Here is a 22,177-nt window from a genome sequence, read left to right on the forward strand (position 1 = left end):
TGTAGCAACAGTAAAACAGTATGCAAGTAAACATAGTGTCACAGTTGTAGTTATACTGTCGCGAAACAGGGTCTGCGATATACGCTGACGGAACGAAGAAGGAGTTGTGCCAGATAAACGAAAGTTAGCAGGCATTTTCTACCTCTGAAAGATGGTGTCTATTCAATTTTCGCGCCCGTCGCATAAGAGTGGGGCTAGTAGCACAGCTATGAGGATGCACATTAGGTTTGCTTTAAATACGCACAGTAACGGTCGTGAGGGTTAGTTACCTTTAAGACTGGACGTAGTGAGTTGGTGTCAGTCAAGAATGCCGTTAAGGCGACGAAGACTCCAGTATCAACAGCTTACTGAGTTTCAACGATGTCTTGTAGAGGTCTACAAGAAGCTTGAAGATCCTTCTGCGATACTGCAGAAACACTGGGCAGGAATGTAGCCACTGCACATGAATGTTGGTTGCTGCTGCCACGCAAAGGTACGGTCGCATAAAGACTGGGCGCCAGACGACCACGTGGCATACACCATAGGTGGAAGCACAAGCGGCCAAAGACATTACTAGCTAGGGCATAGCCACCTATGGTAAACTAACATACACTAACAAGCGACAAACGTCGGCAAGCCCCTGCATATCAGCAACACTGGTAATTACCAGCTGCTATTAGAGCCGACCAACAGGCCACAGCAGGGACACCGACGAGCTCGCCCACAGACGCACAAACAATCCGCCAACATCACCCTATACTGTGCACCCGATTTATGACCTATCGGACACAAAAACGATGATAAACCTGTTGCAGGTTGCTGACACTGAACGAGAGCTCTGCACCGGCACCCAGGGGCAGCCTCCGAGCAACACCACCGCACAACGTCAAAGGTATCGACATACATGATACCCACTACTAACAAAGCCTATCCTTACACGACCTATCGCAGGCAGCAAGACATCCGCTACTGCTCTTACCACCCGACCTAACTATCGCAGAGGTTGTTGTCCCCTGGCTCTTGCCTTGGCTCTTTTTTTTCCTCTGCCCTTCAAACCGCCACCCTTCGTTCGACTTCGACCCTATCTATCTCCAAATGAGCGCGTATTAATGGTTATCCTTAATCAGACGTACGCAAACATCGCAGTACCCACATCCTGCGATACCTCACTTTAGTGAAAACTAACCCTTATGCGGAGATGGCAGTAGACCTATTGAGTTGGCCATCATGCCGGCGTGGGCGTGGAGGGGCTCCACCTCTATTAAAAAGAAAAAAAAGACCACATGGCACTACCGAGAGGGAAGACCACCATATTCGGCCTGCGGCTGCAGCGCTTCATACTACGTCTGCTGCAGGAATTTGAGCAGCAATTGGTACCACAGTGACAAATTGAACTGTTAAAATCGGTTACTTCACGTAGAACTCCCAGCCGCGCGCCATGTAACGTGCGTCCAACTGACTCCAAACCAACGCCGTTTGTGACTTCGGTGGGGTCAAGCGAGAGTTGACTGGAGGGCAGAGTGGAGGTCTATTGTTTTCTGATGAAAGCCGGTTCTGCCTCGGTGCCAGTGACGGGCGTGTGTTGGTTAGGAGGAGCAAACCGAGGGTCTGCAGCCAATCTGTATGCGGCCGAGACACGTTGGACTAACGCCTGGGATGCGCTTTCGTATGACAGCAATAACACTCTTCTGGTTATCCCACGCACCCCGATTACGAATATGTACGTCAGGGTGGTGATTCGACGTGTTGTGTTGTCATTCATGATCAGTATTCCTGGGGGATGTTTTCCAAGTGGATAATGTTCATCCACATACCGCTGTTGTAACACAGCGTGCTCTACAGAGTATAGGGATATTACCTTGGCCTGCTCGATCACCAGATCTATTTCCAGTCGAGCACATATAGACATCATCGGACGACAACTCCAGCGTCATCCACAAACAGCATTAACCGTCCCTGTATTGACCGACCAAGTGCAACAAGCATGGAACTCCATCCCACCTGTACAACACAATGCATGCACGTTTGCATGCTTGCATTCAACATTTTGGACGTTACTCCGGTTATTAATGTACCTGTATTTCACAATTGCAATGGCTTTTCTCGTTCTTACATTAACCTGTGAACTCACGACGTTAATCACTTCAATATGTTACCTAGAGAAATGTATTCCCAAAACTTATTTACTCAACATTAATTATTTCTTGGTGTTGGGATTTTTTCCGTCAGTGTATTTATCAATAAATCTATAACTAGTCCCTACGTGGAAAGACAGCTCTGCACTGCGATAGCTGTTAGTTTTCGGTCTCCAAAGTACCCCTGCCACTAGATAAGTACCGATAACTTTCTTTTTCTGTACATGGACTACAATTGGAACTCCTTGTGTCCCAATATTAGGCCACCTGGCAATTAACTGAAAAGAATCATGACACTATACGTAATGTTCTGAAGCGCAAACAACACCCTCTATTCTTTTCAGTACAGAATGAGAAAGTACCAAAGAAAGAAAAGAAGAATTAGAATTTTTATTTATGTTTAGTTAGTCATGGTTCCTTTTTGGAATATAAATTTCAGTTCCTTTTACTTGATATCGAAAGACACTGTATGAACAGTGTGTTAATGTCATATACATTATTTGTGCTATCCAGTTTCCTATTGATTTCTAAAGAAATGCAGCTACAACATAAAATACGAATCAGTGCTTCTAAAACTGGGAGATGAGCTTGTCATAATTGCCAGATGTCACGTGAATACTCTAGGGTACAAGTCTTAAGAACACATATTCGTCTGTTGTCATATCAGAAGAAATAGAACTCTCTTAGTCAAAGTATTAAATCTAGTAGTTTTAGAGAAGCAAAACTCCAGTTATAAAAATCGAAGGGCAAGAAAGAGAGGCAGTAATTCAGAAATAAGTTGGGCAGGATTGTAGGGTATCCACTACGTTATTCAGTCAGTACACTGAGCAAACAGGAAAGAAGACTAACAAGCAATACTGAAACGGAATTGTAATACAAAGAGAGAACAATAGTAACTTTGCCGATCGCACTGTAATTCTTTGTAAATGGCAGAGGACTTGGAAGTACAGTGAACGGAGTCTTGAAAGAGGTGAACATCACCAAAAGCAAAATAATGGTAATGGAATGCTGCGAATTAAAGCAGATCAATTTGAGGACGTTACATAAGGTACAAAGACACTAAAAGTAACAGACGAGTTTTGCAATTTGGGCAGAAGTATAAGTAACAGCGGCAAAACTAGAAAGGATACAAAGTGAAGCAACTATTTGGGCATCCACCTGGACGATAAGTTTTACTATCACGTACAAGTCTCTCATATTCAGGATGGTCCATTGATCGTGACCGGGCCAAATATCTCACGAAATAAGCGTCAAACGAAAAAACTACAAAGAACGAAACTTGTCTTGCTTGAAGGGGGAAACCAGATGGCGCTATGGTTGGCCCGCTAGATGGCGCTGCCATAGATCAAACGGATATCAACTGCGTTTTTTTAAAAATAGGAACCCCCATTTTTTATTACATATTCGTGTAGTACGTAAATAAATATGAATGTTTTAGTTGGGCCACTTTTTTCGCTCTCAATTCATTTTCTGTACTCATTAGGATGTTTATTCCATTCTACACATCCTGTAATTCTTCTTCACTTTCAGTGGCTACAGCATTGTCATCAGCTTACCTTATCACTGATATAACTTCTCCTTGAATTTTAGTCTCACTCTTGAATTTTTCTTTTATATCTGGCATCGTTTCTTGGACCTTTCTAAACCGAGCACTTCGTTCTTGGTCTTCCACTCTTATTGTTCCCTGTTTGTTCTTGTACACTTGTATATTACCCTTGTTTCCCTATAGCGCACCTCTATTTTTTTTCAGAAGTTCGAACATCTTGCACAATTTCACCATTCGAACGCTTTTCCCAGGTCGACGAATCCTATTAACGTGTCTTGATTTTTCTTCAGTGTTGCTTCCACTATCAACCACAACGTCAGAACTGCCTCTGTGATGTCTTTACCTCTGGCAAAGCCAAATTCATCATCGTCTAACAGATCTTCAAATTTCTTTTCTTCTGTACATTATTCTTGTCAGAAATTTGGAGACATGAGCTGTTAAGCTTAACGTGCGACAGTTCTCTCACTTGTTGGCTCTTGCTATCTACGGAATTCTGTGGATGACATTTTTCGGTAAGTCCGCTCGTATATCGCTAGTCTCGTACATTCAACACAACAACGTGACGAGCCCTTTTGTTGTCACTTCCTTCAATCATTTTAGAAATTTCCAGTGGAATGTCATCTATTGCTACCGCATTATTTGATCGGAAGTCTTCCTGCGCTCTTTTAAATTATGAGTAATGCTGGATCCCCTATCTCTTCCCTATCTACTCATGGTTCTTCTTCTGTCACGTCACCTGACAAGAAATAGGGACAAGGAAAGCAGCGGTAAAAGATGTGATACGAAAACTGTTAGAATGTTTGGCAGAAAGATGTATAGAGAGGGAAGCTACCCCAATGATAACAGACGACGCTTTAGTTTTCTCTTCAGTGTATAGTTGTTTTGCATAAGAAACAGGGCAGTAGGTAGTTTTTCTTCCAGAGTCGTCTAGCTGAAATGTAAAGGACTTAGTGCTACGCAAAGGTGTAGCCGAGTTGTTTGAAGTAATCGATGTTGTATTAGTTGTGAAATGAAGATGGAACATATCCAATCTTTCATGTGAAGAGAGACGTTGGGAATATCAGTGACTAGTAAAACAGACGAAGAAAACCAGAGTGCGCAAAATTATCGTCACCTGTCGGGTGTCATCAACTTTACCTTTGCAGAGGAATAATTGTGATCAAACAACCGCATCTTATGCATGCGCACTTGGGTAACTCATGTTGTCTTGAGGTTTCACTGTTTGTGTCATGTTGAACTATATCAAAGCAGTAAAGATTTGGCGGAACTGAACACTTGTTTTATTTTAGGTGCAAATATTTTTCTAAGTTTGTGGATTCTATGTACGAAAGGGAGATATTTCCTGTACTTTGAAACAATTTGTACTTCCTAATTTACAAGCTCTTGCATCTTACGGGAAGATCTTTCACTGTTTTTGAACTGCTTGTTGGACAGAATCAAGGAGTACTGGTGGAAGTGTTTCAGGAAAACCTCTGCTGAACGACAGTCGTAATATGAGGATGACGTGTGATTTCTTAGATTTTAGTTTAATAAGTAGGTTTCGTGCCCATCGTCATACGGAGCTATACGAAGAGAACATATGCGCCCTATTCGCGACCGGGTTGTTACACAAGGTAACAGACACATCAGTGTCGTGTGTGAGGAATCAACTGCTGACTTATGAACGAGAAGTTACCTTGTGCAGCGGCGTGAGGCCGTTCTGGTCCTTGCTGGCGAGGATTTGCACGGGCACCGGGTCGGCGCTGCGCATCTGGAAGAGGGCCAGGTCGTTTGTCACGGCGCCCATGTGCACGTCCCGGATGGTACCCTGCAACATACGTAAAGCGAGACTCCATCATTCCGACGCTGCGAATGGACCACTCAGAAGAGAAAAAACCACTTTTGTAAGATATAACATGCTTTATTCATACACGATATGTTGCAAACAATATATCATCTGATATAACCAAAGATATAACCAAAGATATACAGACAGCCACTTGAAATGCGGAATTAATCACTAGATCTCACGAGAGGCGGATCTACCAATAAAAAAGGAGGCGCTGACTATAGTGTTGTCAGCAGAGAAGTGGTTAACAGCGAAACTGGTCGTAGAGCTCCGTGACTTCGAAAGTAGATTAATGTCACCCAACAAATCCATTACAGGGATTTCAGCGCTTCTAAAGCTGCCCAATTCGACTGTTGGTGATAGTCAAACGGAACAACCACAGTTACAGAAGTCCAGGCTGACGTCATGCACTGGCCAACAGGGACAGTCGAACATTGCAGAGAATTGTTGTAAAAATGGTTCAAATGGCTCTGAGCACTATGGGACTTATCATATGAGATCGTCAGTCCCCTAGAAGTTATAACCTAAATAACCTAAGGACACACATCCATGACCGAGGCAGGATTCGAACCTGCGACCGTAGCAGACGCACGGTTCCGGACTGAAGCGCCTAGGACCGCTCGGCCACACCGGCCGACGAATGGTAGTAAAAAATCGCACGAAGTCATCAGCTAGCACAATCACTGTGCATAGAGAGTTAAGCACAATGGGGTACGACTGTCGAAAAGCTTCTCGTAAGCCACATATTTCTGTAGTCCATGCTAAGCAAGGCTTGAGGTGGCGTAACGAGCGACGTTACTGGACGGTGGACAGCTGGAAACGAATGATCTGGAGTGATGAATGATGCTATACTCTCTGGCAATCCGATGGAAGGGTTTTGGTCAGGGAAAAGCCTGGAGCACGTTCCAACACTATGGAGGAGGTGATATATCGGTATGGGGGTGTATTTCATGTTTACAACGTGTTCCCCTTGTTGCACTTAAGAAGGGTGTGAACACACTTTACAGCATTGTATGTTGCGCACAATAAGGAAGACTTCGGAGACGATGATCACATAGTTAAGACAATGTACGCTCTCGTAAAGTAGCATCTTTGAGGCAATGGTTTGTGGCGAATAGCATTCCTTAAATAGATTGGCCTTCCTAGAATCCCAACCTGAACCCAAAAGAACACCTTTGGCATGAGTTAGTTCATCAACTTCGCTCTTAACGCCGGTGATCTTATCTGATTTGGGCTTTTGAGGAAAAATGGGCTGCCATTCTTCCACAGACATGCCTCCGGAGAGTCCAAGCCGTCATAAAGCGAAGGATGGATGCTTTCCATATTAATGTCCAATAATAGGTGCCCGAATACTTTCGTTCAGATAGTATGTCTCGATACAAGTAACCTGTTCCAAGCTAAAGGCGTCCGCAACTCGTGGTCGTGTGGTAGCGTTCTCTCTTCCCACACCCGGGTTCGATTCCCGGGGGGTCAGGGATTTTCTCTGCCTCGTGATGACTGGGTGTTGTGTGATGTCCTTAGGTTAGTTAGGTTTAAGTAGTTCTAAGTTCTAGGGGACTGATGACCATAGATGTTAAGTCCCATAGTGCTCAGAGCCATTTGAATCAAGCTAAAGGCGATAGTTTAAAGGTTTGCTTTCGATGATAAGTGTTATTATATTTGTTTTGGTATGATTCGTGTATTGTTTGTTGCTATTACTAGTTATATTAATTCATTAAAACATAGATGCAAATGCGTCAGTAACTTTTGGAATACTTTGATTTGGCAAAATCCGAGTCCAGATTTATAATTTATGAATCAAATGCAACATTTATATATTTATGTAATATTTCTTTTTGGTTGTGATAGTTTTTGTCGTGATTTTTGTATGTTTTTAGCCCTCCCATCCCCTTGTATCCCAGTTTGATGAATATAATACAAACATGATTTGCACGTGAAAAGAACAGGCAAGCTGAGAGATCCTCAAAAACTATTTTGAACTATTGAATCGTCCTTAAAATTGTTTCGCAGTGTCATTTCCAACTGTATAAATGATAATTACGTAATAATATTTGATCCAAAAGACAGTTTGAAATTCTGACGTTAAGTTTGGTTGATGCCTTAATAATGACATCAATAGCCACCGTAAGAAAAGAAACTGCCTCAAGCTAGTGTAGTTTCAGTAATGAGTTACGGCAGTTGACGACCGTGTAGGAATATTATTTTATTAATTTAAATGAGCTCTCCTTTTAGTGGTTGGTACACAGTGGAGCGTAGGGTAATGCTCTTTCGATTGTGCAGGTAATGGTTGGCGTGGATAAAAATTTCGAAATAGTTAGTAGGAATAGTATGATTAAACACGTCATCGACTGCGGGTTCTCTAAAACTAGAACCGCAAATACACTCCTGGAAATGGAAAAAAGAACACATTGACACCGGTGTGTCAGACCCACCATACTTGCTCCGGACACTGCGAGAGGGCTGTACAAGCAATGATCACACGCACGGCACAGCGGACACACCAGGAACCGCGGTGTTGGCCGTCGAATGGCGCTAGCTGCGCAGCATTTGTGCACCGCCGCCGTCAGTGTCAGCCAGTTTGCCGTGGCATACGGAGCTCCATCGCAGTCTTTAACACTGGTAGCATGCCGCGACAGCGTGGACGTGAACCGTATGTGCAGTTGACGGACTTTGAGCGAGGGCGTATAGTGGGCATGCGGGAGGCCGGGTGGACGTACCGCCGAATTGCTCAACACGTGGGGCGTGAGGTCTCCACAGTACATCGATGTTGTCGCCAGTGGTCGGCGGAAGGTGCACGTGCCCGTCGACCTGGGACCGGACCGCAGCGACGCACGGATGCACGCCAAGACCGTAGGATCCTACGCAGTGCCGTAGGGGACCGCACCGCCACTTCCCAGCAAATTAGGGACACTGTTGCTCCTGGGGTATCGGCGAGGACCATTCGCAACCGTCTCCATGAAGCTGGGCTACGGTCCCGCACACCGTTAGGCCGTCTTCCGCTCACGCCCCAACATCGTGCAGCCCGCCTCCAGTGGTGTCGCGACAGGCGTGAATGGAGGGACGAATGGAGACGTGTCGTCTTCAGCGATGAGAGTCTCTTCTGCCTTGGTGCCAATGATGGTCGTATGCGCGTTTGGCGCCGTGCAGGTGAGCGCCACAATCAGGACTGCATACGACCGAGGCACACAGGGCCAACACCCGGCATCATGGTGTGGGGAGCGATCTCCTACACTGGCCGTACACCACTGGTGATCGTCGAGGGGACACTGAATAGTGCACGGTACATCCAAACCGTCATCGAACCCATCGTTCTACCATTCCTAGACCGGCAAGGGAACTTGCTGTTCCAACAGGACAATGCACGTCCGCATGTATCCCGTGCCACCCAACGTGCTCTAGAAGGTGTAAGTCAACTACCCTGGCCAGCAAGATCTCCGGATCTGTCCGCCATTGAGCATGTTTGGGACTGGATGAAGCGTCGTCTCACGCGGTCTGCACGTCCAGCACGAACGCTGGTCCAACTGAGGCGCCAGGTGGAAATGGCATGGCAAGCCGTTCCACAGGACTACATCCAGCATCTCTACGATCGTCTCCATGGGAGAATAGCAGCCTGCATTGCTGCGAAAGGTGGATATACACTGTACTAGTGCCGACATTGTGCATGCTCTGTTGCCTGTGTCTATGTGCCTGTGGTTCTGTCAGTGTGATCATGTGATGTATCTGACCCCAGGAATGTGTCAATAAAGTTTCCCCTTCCTGGGACAATGAATTCACGGTGTTCTTATTTCAATTTCCAGGAGTGTATTTCCGAAATGGAAAGTGCTATTGATGCGCGGTTTTAACAGAATGAATTCGCAGTCAGATGCTCGTATTGTTTGGAAAATGAACACACTGTAATAATACTTAAAAAATGTCTTTTCCGTATAGACATACACTTTTTTAAATGGAACAATGCCTATTGACATGAACAAACTAGAAGCAGGGTAAATTAAAATGTAAATGGTGTTTGTTGCAGGATTCTAGTGCGAGTTGTTTAAGAGATATAGTATTTTGAAAAATTTGCAGACCGACACTTCTTTGTGCAATTCAACCTGTGTAGTGCTAGGTAAGATGTTATGTTTGCTTACAGTGCGCTTCTGTCTTCCTTGAGTACGTTGCGACTTGCTAGTTAGTTTGCGACTGTCTAAGCATTAGATCGTGGGTGAACGCTAGGATTTACCAATCCAGAAAAAGCCGACATGGTCATTGTGTCTGGAGAGTATAGGAAGAATGCAGTTCGTTCTTGTACGGTGTATGCGGCAAGGTATCCCAATAGACGTCAACCATCTCGGTGATTATTTATCAGCCTCTTCAAGCATTTACGTGAAAGTGGTAGTGTAACAGTGGTAGTGTAACATCTAGACAACATAACAGAAGGAAACAAGTGACAACAGAAGAGGGGAAAATTAATGTTCTTGCTGCTGTTGCAGTTGATCCTCACGTTAGCTCCCGCGCAATCACACGAGGAAGTGGCACGAGTCAGGCAAGTGTCCTACACATTCTCCATCGTCATAGGTTCCATCCATATCACATCTCCCTCCATCATGAAGTGCATGGAAACGATTATGAGAATCGTGTTAACTTCTGTACATGGGCATTAAGAAAGGATACTCCAGATATATCATGTATCTTGTTTAGTGACGAAGCGACGTTTACTAATCATGGCCAGGCAAACCGCCGGAACATCCACTATTGGCCTACTGACAATCCACGTTGGCTTCGTCAGGTGAAACATCAGCGTCCATGGGGTGTAGACGTGTGGTGTGGGATGGTGAACCATCAGCTCATAGCCCCGTTTTTCATAGACGGAACACTGAACGTGCGCAAATACCGCAGCCTCCTAACAGGCCATCTTACACGGATGCTAGAAGACGTTACTCTGCGGAGTAGGAGAAACTCGTGACACCAACATGATGGCTGTCCAGCTCATAATGCATGAAGTACTACAGCACGTCTTCACGAAATGTTTCCAAATCGTTGGACTGGACGCAGAGGACCTGTACTTTGATCGCCCCTTCCCCAGATTTGACGTTTTTTTTTCTGTCGGGATAGCTGAAAGACGCTGTCTACGAGGACATCCAACTGCACCGATGATATGCAACGACGTACTGCTGTAACCTGCTCGCACATCTCCGCTGAAATGCTAGCACGCGTGCAGCAGTTGTTCCATACCAGACTGGAAGAGTGTATTGCCGCTGCCTGCGGTCATTTTGAACACAACATGTGATGGTCAATTGTCTCGTTACTGGTCTGTTATGGCGACGTAACTATGTATGCTCTTGTGTTGTTCTTTAGTGTGTTCTACCACAGGTATAGTACAAGTGACGGTGTGGGATCTTTTCAAAATACGATATCTCGTAAATAACTCGCACTAGATTCCTGCAACAAACACCATTGGCACAATGATTTATCCTACTTTTAGTTTGTTAATGTCGATAGGCACTGCTCCATTTAAAAAAGTGAATGTTTGCACATCAAATACGCTTTCTAAGTATTATTACAATCTTTTGACTGGCTAACAATACGAGCATCGACTACCGATTCATTCTGTGAAAACCGCACATCAACAGCACTTTCGATTTCCGCAACATTTCCGGTGCAAGTTTTAAGTGATTACTCTGTATAGCCGCACCATGAACTGCCAATATAAACCATGCCTCAAAATTTAATGCTACAAGAAGAAAAAACAACAGGTAACCATTTAATAAAGGCATAATTGTTCGAATCCGTAAGTAGCGGTTTAAATCTCCACTCTTTAATGATGTAGATTTTTATTAGTATCGGTACCTTTCCCAAAGCACGTATATCGCTACAATATTCTGAACAGACAGAATGGCGATCTCAGTGTCGGAATTCCGTACACATGTTGCTTCTTGATCAACTATAGCAAAGAGAGTCCATCATAATCCAAGCATTAAACAGATAATGGATTCCGAAGAAGTGACGGGCAGATGAGAGAACAAATCGCACCGAGGGCAATAGACCACTAAAACGCAGACGACAGAAAACTCGTAATACAACGTGATATGCAATACGGCAAAAAAAAAAGGGCACGAGACTAGAGATAAGATATGAAAAAACAACGCCAACTGTTGTTCATATAGACATGCCGAAGTCACAAACGGAGGATGAAGAGCTCGAGAAAGTACACTACTGGCCATTAAAATTGCTACACCACGAAGATGACGTGCTACAGACGCGAAATTTAACCGACAGGAAGAAGACGCTGTGATATGCAAACGATTAGCTTTTCAGAGCATTCACACAAGGTTGGCGCCGATGGCGACACCTAAAACGTGCTGACATTAAGAAAGTTTCCAACCGATTTCTCATACACAAACAGCAGTTGACTGGCGTTGCCTGGTGAAACGTTGTTGTGATGCCTCGTATAAGGAGGAGAAATGCATATTTCACCTTTCCGACTTTGATAAAGGTAGGATTGTAGCCTATTGCGACTGCAGTTCATCGTATCGCGACATTGCTGCTCACGTTGGTCGAGACTGTTAGCAGAATATGGAATGGGGGGAGGGGGGTTCGGGAGTGTAATACGGAACGCCGTGCTCGGCTCGATCCCAACGGCCTCGTATGACTAACAGTCGAGATGACAGGCATCCTATCCGCATGGCTGTAACGGATCGTGCAGCCACGTCTCGATCCCTGAGTCAACAGATGGGGATGTTTGCAAGACAACAACCATCTGCACGAACAGTTCGACGACGTTTGCAGCAGCGTGGACTATCAGCTCGGAGACCACGACTCCGGTAACCCTTTACGCTGCATCACACACACGAGCGCCTGCGATGGTGTACTCAACGATTAACCTAGGTGCACTAATGGCAAAAAGTCATTTTTTCGGATGAATCCAGGTTCTGTTTACAGCATCATGATGGTCGCATCCGTGTGTGGCTACATCGTGGTGAACGCACATTGGAAGCGTGTATTCGTCATCCCCATACTGGCGTATCACCCAGCGTGATGGTATGGGGTGCCATTGGTTACACGACTCGGTCACCTCTTGTTCGTATTGACGGCACTTTCAACAGTGGACGTTACATTTCAGATGTGTTACGACCCGTGGCTACCCTTCATTCGATCCCTGCGAAACCCTATATTCTAGCAGGATCTACATCTACATGACTACTCTGCAATTCACATTTAAGTGCTTGGCACGACCGCATGTTGGAGGTCCTGTACGGGTCTATCTGGATACAGAAAATGTTCGACTGCTACCCTGGCCAGCACATTCTCCAGATTTCTCACCAATTGAAAACGTCTGGTCAATGGTGGCCGAGCAACTGGCTCGTCACAATAAGCCAGTCACTACTCTTGATGAACTGTGGAATCGTGTTGAAGCTGCATGGGCAGCTGTACCTGTACACGCCATCCAAGCTCTGTTTGACTCAATCCCCAGGCGTATCAAGGCCGTTATTACGGCCAGAGGTGGTTGTTCTGGGTACTGATTTCTCAGGATCTATGCGCCGAAATTGCGTGAAAATGTAATCACATGTCAGATCTAGTATATTTGTCCAATGAATACCCGTTTATCATCTGCATTTCTTCTTGGTGTAGCAATTTTAATGGCCAGTAGCGTATATGTGGGAAGCGAACGGATAATTCAGTACCGTACATAGAATGCTGTAAAAGTCGAATTATTGAGTGGGATTTAAATTTAAATGTTATAGTAGCCGAAAGATTAGAACACAGCACTACAGGGGAATATGGGATGGGCAATAGAGAGAGGGGGAGATAGAGAGAGAGACTCCTCCGCTTATAATAGCAGTTACACTGTCCGAAAATCACAAAAAAAGGTGAAACTGGAAAGTCGCAAATGACACGTGAAGATACCAGCTTGATTACATCAGGGTTTCTCAGAAGCTACTTCTAATCAAATTGCTTGCCTGTGGAGTATCGTCTCAGTTGTGTGACTGGATTTGTGATTTCCTGACGAAAAGGTCACAGTTCGTAGTAACAGACGGCAAGTCATGGTGTAAAAAAAAAAAAAGTGATATCTGCGGTTTCCAAGGCAGTGCTGCCCCTAATCTACATGAACGATTTTGGTGACAATATGAGAAGCCCTCTTATATTGGTGGCAGGTGATGCTGTCACTTCCCGTATACTAAAGTCATCATAAAATCAAGGGCAATTGCAAAACGATTTAGACAAGATATATTATAGTGCGAAAAGTGGCAATCGACTTTAAATATTGGAAACTTTGTGGTCTTCCACATAAATGCTAAACGGAATCCGTTATAAGCTCGGTTACACGATGAATCATGTGAATCTAAATGCTGTAAATGTAACTAAATATCTAAGGATTATAATTAAGAAAAACTTAAAATTGTTACCATTAGTTAGATAATGTTGTGGGGATGGTCAACCATGGACTGCATTTTATTGGCAGATCATTTAGAAGATGCAACAGGTCTACTAAACAGACTGCACACACTACGCTTGTGCGTCCTCTTCTAGTCTTGCTGTGCGGTATGATATCCTTGACTGACGGAGGACTTCGAAAAAATTCAAAGAAGATTACCTCATTTTCTGTTGTACCTAAATAGGAGACAGAGTGTCATGGATATGATACGCGAATTGTGATGACAATCATTAAAATAAAGGCGTTTTTCGTTGCGGCGAGGTCTTTTCACAAATTTACAATCATCACCTTTCTGCTATGAATGCGAAAATATTTTGCTCGCACCCGTCTATAGAGGAATTTTGTCATTGACAAAAAATAAGAGAAATCAGAGCTCCCACGGAAAGATTTAAATGTACCTCATTCCTGCTGTTCTGTAGTGGAATGGTGATTCGGTTGACCAACTTCCAGGCACTTAAGTGTGAATTGCAGAGTAGTCACGTTGATGTAAATGTTAAGACAGAGATTGTGAAATCAGATATTGGATTGTAAGGCGTCCCAAGAAGCAGATGTAAACTCAAATCACAATGATGAAGATTAGGCTGGAGATTAAGAGAAACGTGGGAAAGAATCAACGTACATACAAATGAGATACTGAAGCATTCAGGAATGAAGATGTGCGTTCGCAGTACTACAGTACTGTATATCAGTCGCACGGAGCGGCATGTCACGGACTGCGCGGCCCTTCCCGCCGGAGGTTCTAGTCCTTCCTCGGGCATGGGTGTGTGTGTTGTTCTTAGCATAGGTTAGTTTAAGTAGTGTGTAAGTCTAGGGACCGATGACCAAAGCAGTTTGGTCTCTTAGATATTCACACACACACATTTTTGTACTTTATATCACAGTAGGGAATACAGCTAAGGAGGACGGAATTTTTAAAAGAGTTATCACACTACCTGAATGCCTATGACCGCGCAGTTGGGCGCCCCACAAACCTAACCAAACTCTACCCGAACAGACAAATATAGATATAAGAACGGTAATAGCGAAAATACGAAGGCAACAGAAGAAACACTTCAGTTGATCCATGAAAGAATGCAATACATAAATGTTCGGGAAAAGTAATAATTATAGAGATATAAATCACTTAGGAACGAAATCAGCAGGAAGTGGAAATAAATAAAAGAGAAACGGCTGCGGGAAAAAGTGAATAAATCGGAATAGAAACCGTCGTCTGAAAGCCAGTTTTAGCATACAGAAAATTTAAAAGAACTTACAAAGAATTTAGTTACTAAGATGTCAACGACAATTGTACAAAAGCAATCCCAGTATTAAATACAGAGGAGGCAGTGGATAGACGGGAAGTCTACATTCAAGGTCTGTTCAAAGTGAAGGAAGTGTCTGATAACGCCATTGAAGAATAAATAACTGTCGATTTGACCAATATGTTACATTCATTATTGGAATCAGAATTAGATAGATATTGGGAAGATTTGTAATCAATCATGGTAGAAGGCGTGGATAACATATCAAAGGAGGGAGGGGGGTGTTAAATAACTGCGAGAATTGATTATTTTAGTTAGTGTGTCGAACGGATGAGACTGGTGACATACCGACTGAACGTCGAATAAATAGCACCCGCACAGTCCCCAGGTTTACAAAGGCAGAAAAATGCGAGAACACACTATTAGCTTGATAGCCCACCCATTCAAGTTGCTGAAGTGAATGATATACAAAAAAATTTAATAGAAAATTATGAATCTGGTAGATGACGATCAGTTTGGCTTCAGAAAAGATAAAACCGGCAATGCTAGCTAGAAAAAACGTTTGACAAAGTAAACTCAAAGGCAAGACATTTGGAAACCTTGGAAAGCTAGGTGTGCACTTCAGGGAATGGTGGATAATATACGATATGTATGGCAACCAAGAGTGAATAATAAGAATGGAAGGACAAGAGGCGACTGATTGGATTAAAAAAGAGCGCAAGGCGGGGGTACAGCCTTTCTCCCCACTTGTTCAACCTTCATACATAAGGACAAATGAATGAAGTAAAAGAAAGAGCCATAAGTCTGATTAAAATTCAAGGTGAAAGGATGATAATGTCATAACTGTAATCGATTTTAAGAGGAGCAGGGATCAAACTAATTAATAGTAGAACATCAGTTTACCGAATTAAATTATGAAATAATAAATGAATTGTGTGAACAACTAAATAAAATCATGTAGGACAGCAACCAGATAATTTAAAGTTTGACCCAAATGCCAGAATACAATTATGGTAATGGTTGCCTTTAAATGACAAAATCTGTGAATCAGTTGAATGATATTTAAATCATTAACGCACATGTTGTTACGAGTGCAGGCAGAGCATTTACACGCAATAGCATGTGTGGGATAAGTGCATAAAGCTGTGCATTAATTCACGAAGGGCCAGTAGTAAAATCTCAATGCCTGTTGGCACAAAATCTCTCTAATATACGCAGAATAATGTAAAATTGGTAATCATCAAGACTACTGCGACTATAGTCGGCGACATCATCAATGGCCTGTAGCTGCGCAGTTCACATGGAATGCTGCGTTGTCAGCTCGGCTGAAAGTGTACCAGTATAGCCGAAGACCGCTGCAACGCGTCCCTGCACTTTGGCAATCTCTCAGACCAGCTCGTCTGAACGAGCACACTTTAAAAATAAGGTCCCTTTCCCTGTTTGTGAAACACTTCGCACTTTCTAAGTACTTGAGCCATTATGAAAAAACTCACAGAACAAAAAAAAATGGCTCTGAGCACTATGGGACTCAACTTCTGAGGTTATTAGTCCCCTAGAACTTAGAATTAGTTAAACCTAGCTAACCTAAGGACATCACACACATCCATGCCCGAGGCAGGATTCGAACCTGCGACCGTAGCGGCCTCGCGGTTCCAGACTGCAGCGCCTATAACCGCACGGCCACTTCGGCCGGCAACTCACAGAACACACAGAAATAAGTCTGGGATGTTATGAAAAAGGAAATGGGGAGAGGCAAACAAACTCAGAATAACATACTGCTAAGGGAGGGGGACAAGATAATAAATGATCCACAACATTTATAAAACTATGTAAACGAGCATTTTTCAAGTATTGCAGAGAAGTTACTGCAAAAATTCCCCAAAACAAATATAACACTTGTAAATAATGTTGCACTAAATACAATGATGTTACTTCCAACCATAGAGAATGAAGCCAATAAAACTGTTCAGAAACTAAATAATAAAAAGTAAGTGGGCTTAGATGTGTGTACTGAAACAATGCATAGGGATTATACAAGGCCCCTTAACAAATATAATAAATGAATCCTTCACCTCAGGGACATTTCCAGAGCAATTAAAGCAGGCAAGAGATGTACCTTTTGCTTAAGAAAGGTGACGCAGAAGACAGAAAATTACGGGCCCATTTTCCTACTGTCAGCATTCTCAAAAATAATAGAAACAATTATGAAAGACAGATTGATGAATTACCTGAATAAATACAATCTTTTAAGCGAATCGCAATTTGGTTTCCGAAGTGGCGAAAATATGGAGTCAGCAATAGTAGAATTCACAGAAGTTGTACTTGATTCTCTTGATAAAGATGAGTGTGTGACAGGCATATTTTTGGATCTTTCTAATGCGTTTGATACAGTCGATCACAAGATTCTATTAAATAAATTAGAAACATTAGGAATAAAGAGGGTACCTAATGACAGGTTTCGATCATACCTTGCAGATAGGGTACAAAGAGTACAGATAAGACATACTTCAAGGAGATCCAAACATTTAGTAAAACACTTATCAGAACCAAAATACATTAATATGGGGGTTCTGCAACGTAGCATATTAGGATCAGTGCTGTTCCTGATGTACATCAATGACTTTCCCAGTAGTGTTACTCATGGTAAAAACATTCTCTTCGCTGATGACAGCAATATTCTAGTCACTGAGAAAACAAGAGAACTCCTTGCCCAGAAAGCAAATGAAACTTTCGAGGAAGTTAATGATTGGTCACTAAACAATAAAGTGACATTGAACATAAAGAAAACTAATGCCATGAATTTCAGTTTGAAGAGGAAAAATGACAATGTTAAATTAAATGTAGTTGGCACCTTTATAGACTGTAACAACTGCAAAATTTCTAAGAATGAATATTGATCCTCAGTTGAAACGGTGTGAACACACAAAGCTACTTGCAAACAGAATGTCATCAGCATGTTATGCCCTTAGAATCATATCATCAGTGTCTTTTAGTTACATATTGTTCATATGTACACTCAATTCTTAGCTATGCCATTCTTTTTTGGGGAACAAACACACAAAATATGAACACAATTTTCAAACTCCAGGAAAGAGCCAAGGATTAAAACTGTACAATAAGTTACCAAAATAGATTAAAGAAATTGAAAAATACACTTATTTATTAAGGCAACTAAAAAGTACCTGTTATGCAATATATTTTAAACATTGAAGGACTACTTAGATAAAACAGAGTAGGGGTTTGATAAAAAATGTTATACAAATAAATAACAATAACGATGATTATAAAACATCCAACATTCCACATGACACGTACACACTATGTTTTTTCCTTCTTTTTTCCTTTCTAGAAATACTTACCCCGAAGGTATGCATAGCACAATACTAACACCTGTTCCTCTTTCTGAGCTCAATGTCTCACTCACTATGGAGGGATGCTGACTCAGTTTTTCAGGATAGCAAATGGGGAGTGGCGGTACAGAAAATGGACCAGAGATCACCAGTGCGTGTTTGTGTGTGTAGTGAGTGAAGTTTTATGAAAAAATGTGTGTATAGTGTGTGCAGTGACTGATAGTGAGATATGAGTGAACGGTGTGTAATTACATTATTTAAGAAGTTACATGTAAAAAAAAGTATTTTCTATCAGGAGTAAATGTAATGATTGTGTCTAACTAGAGGTATGTATGTGTATACGAATTAGCTTATTTTAAATTGGCCAAAATTGTAAATAGTTTGACATTTCTTATATCCTTGTAAAAAGAGATCTATGGATGAATAAAGTTACTACTACTACTACTACTACTACTACTGTAGTCAATCGTAGTTTCGCATACTTAAAACACCATAGCGGGCTCAAATGCGACGGAAGTTTACACAGTAGAGAACACGGAAACCGACTGAGCGCTGATTGGGTACCTGCAAAACAGTCTACTACACATCCCTGGTCCAGAGGCCATAAATGCAGTCGCGAATTATGATAAAGAACATGTTCGTCATGTAATCTGAAACCATGGAAGACTGAAAAATTAAAATTCACATCTGCTTACCAACAGTTAAATAACTACGAAGCTCCTAGCTGAATTCAAAGTCCACAGCTCACTTCCACGAAATTATTTAAAGTCCCGAAGTACTTCCCAGAGTTCAACTCACGACCACAAAATAGTCTAGTCCTATGAACGTTGTCTGAAAGCCTGCAGCGCTCTGATCACGCAAATATTATCGATTTTACCGCACCAACCAAAAGGCCACGTGCTACGCTGTGCAAGCTGTCTTAAAGGCGCGGTCTCATGAACACTATTCAACTCAAGATGAAACAAAATGAGCACCATTCGCTTATCAGTACTGATTTCACATGTACCTGTACTAGGTGGCCCACGCAAGCCGTCGTCTATGGTTTTCTGTTTCTTGCATATGTTAGTGCAAGAAGGGTCCCCTCATCACTACTGTCCAAAGGGGAAGTGCACGTACAAGCGAACCTCCACCAAACTGTCCGTCGTCTGCGTGAGTTTTCCTCCTGGTTCCGTTCTGATAAGGTTGCGTAGCCGTCTTTTTGTAGTTCGAATCAGATCTCACAGTCAAGCAGGTAACAACTGTGGTATACTTCAGCGAAGACTACACGGATATGATACTGATCTATGGGGAGACGCACCACAGTGCAGCTGAGGGCCGAAGGCTGTATTCACGTTTTCCAACGCAACGTCTACTTTCTGTGCATGTTTTTAGACGTAAAGAGATGCGTTTAAGAAGCAAGTGAGCGTTCCAGGTACAACGTTTAGTGGAAAGATCAATCCACGACGCATCCGATGTTGCCCAGAACGTTATTGAGTATTTTGAAGCACATCCCACGCGTGGTAAGCATAGCTTAAATGAAAATAATTCGTACGTACAATATAGTATAAACGAAAGTGTTATCATGCTATTGCATCTAGGTTGCAGTATTATTACAATAATAATAAAAATATTGTTGTGGTCATTATTATGAAAGTCATTCGATCTCGCCCAGCAATACCCATTTCTCGAGGTCTGCGATACAAAGAATTCTGGAGGAACCAAAATCCCTTTAAGCTGCATCTACACCAACAGCTGTATGGAAACAATTTCCGAAATCGGGTATCGTTCTGCAGACGTTTCTGAGCCGTGCGCGGCTCGCGGTCATGGTTCTGTCGCCTCTTTCTTTTAATCCGATTTACTGGCGTCACTATGTTGCTGGTTTTGTTGCCCATGAGTGGCAGCAGCAGCACTTATCGATAAGGGTACTGTCGTACCATCTCTGGAACCATCGCTAGTATTTCCCGGTCATACTGTGTCGAGAGCCGGCCGGAGTGGCTGTGCGGTTCTAGGCGCTACAGTCTGGAGCCGAGCGACCGCGACGGTCGCAGGTTCGAATCCTGCCTCGGTCATGGACGTGTGTGATGTCCTTAGGTTAGTTAGGTTTAATTAGTTCTAAGTTCTAGGCGACTGATGACCTCAGAAGTTAAGTCGCATAGTGCTCAGAGCGATTTGTGTCGGGAGTTCTGTCGGGATGGAGCTCCAGTAAGGTCTGCACAGCCAGTACTCGCCGACCACTGGTGACACACTTGCACTGTCCGGCGGAAGAAGACTTGAGCGGCGACGGTCGGTCGCCTCATCGGGCGACGAGTATTTGGTCTTCTGACCGCTTCTGGGCCTCTTCAATTGGTCGTCTTGTGGGACTTGGGTCGGTTACTCCCTTGTGCAGAGATGTCCGGTGGGCAATGGGCCAGTGTTCCCTCTGCATGGTTGGGTCCTAGCCAGTATGCCAGGGTCGCTGTGTCTCCGAGTTCCGAACGGACATCAAGGGAGTCGGGATAGGGCTGCAGTGAGCTCCGGACAGCCATGACTCGTCCCGACCGTTGCCGACACACATAACTTGAGTGGGGACGACCTTGGTTGGTCGTTCGGTCGGTCGTCTCATCGGACAACGTTTATTTGGTCGCTTATGGTAACTCTGTGTGTGTCGACTTGTCATTTCTCTCTGTTGTTACACGGTGATTGTTTTTAGGATTGTCGGAGTTCTTGGTGCAAGTGTTTACGTGGAAGTGTGTGTAGCTTCTGTGATTTCCACCGAGCAGATGAATTCTGTCTGCGTACTGGAGTAGCCAGTCGGTCGGTTGGGCCAGAGCAGCGAGTGTGTGTTTCCTCGCTGTGTCGATGCTGTCCGACACGGCGTGCAGTTCGACAGCCTTTGTGTTTGTTCACATTTTGGAGTGGTTATTGTGCCTTGGCTGTATTTAGACGCCAATATTTGAAAATAGTGCTGCTGGTATCTTCGTCCCCGCTGATATTTTCGGTGGTCGTGCCGTTGTTCGGGTGAAGGGAATTGATTAGGTTGTTGGTTGGTCCTTCAGCCGACCCTAAGTCGTGTTCCCATCCGATTGTTTAGTATTGCGCTTGGCTGTCAGTCTCACCTAAACTGTGGTTAGAGTTTCTTCACCAGGCCGACCCTTGGAACACTTCTGAGCACCACTTTGTTGTTTGTGACTGTCATTTTATTTGCTCGCAGGTACTGTCTTTTTCAAAAAAAATGGTTCAAATGGCTCTGAGCACTATGGGACTCAACTGCTGAGGTCATTAGTCCCCTAGAACTTAGAACTAGTTAAACCTAACTAACCTAAGGACATCACAAACATCCATGCCCGAGGCAGGATTCGAACCTGCGACCGTAGCGGTCTTGCGGTTCCAGACTGCAGCGCCTTTAACCGCACGGCCACTTCGGCCAGCTGTCTTTTTCATGTTTAGTATATGTCCTTTAGTCGAACTTCATGACAACTATTTTAAGATTAGGCCTTCAGCCGTGTTTTATTTAAAATTCTTGGTCCTCTGTTTTTAGGCCTTCAGCCGAGTTTGTTTCAGAATCTGTGACTGTAATATGTAAATCCTTGTCTGTAAGGTTTCTCTTTAATTATCTTGAATTCTTGAAACAGCCTTAAGGCGTGTTCTGTAAATGTTTATCTTAAGATGGTCTTTAATTATTCGTGAGTAATTGTTTGGACCTTCAGTCGACAAGACACTTCAAGTT

The 22,177-nt window shown here is 43.4% G+C and overlaps 1 protein-coding gene across 1 annotated transcript in view; it reads right to left on the reverse strand.

Moving 5' to 3' along the window:
* LOC126176483 (uncharacterized) overlaps window positions 1-22,177 on the reverse strand; it is a 235,350-nt gene that overhangs the window by 34,109 nt on the left and 179,064 nt on the right. Inside the window, exon 3 of the mRNA XM_049923637.1 lies at window positions 5,336-5,467. Within this exon, the coding sequence (XP_049779594.1) occupies window positions 5,336-5,467 (132 nt within the window). The remainder of the gene's footprint in view (window positions 1-5,335; window positions 5,468-22,177) is intronic.

This window comes from Schistocerca cancellata, chromosome 3 (genome assembly GCF_023864275.1).
Source record: "Schistocerca cancellata isolate TAMUIC-IGC-003103 chromosome 3, iqSchCanc2.1, whole genome shotgun sequence".
NCBI classification, from domain to species: Eukaryota; Metazoa; Arthropoda; class Insecta; order Orthoptera; family Acrididae; genus Schistocerca; species Schistocerca cancellata.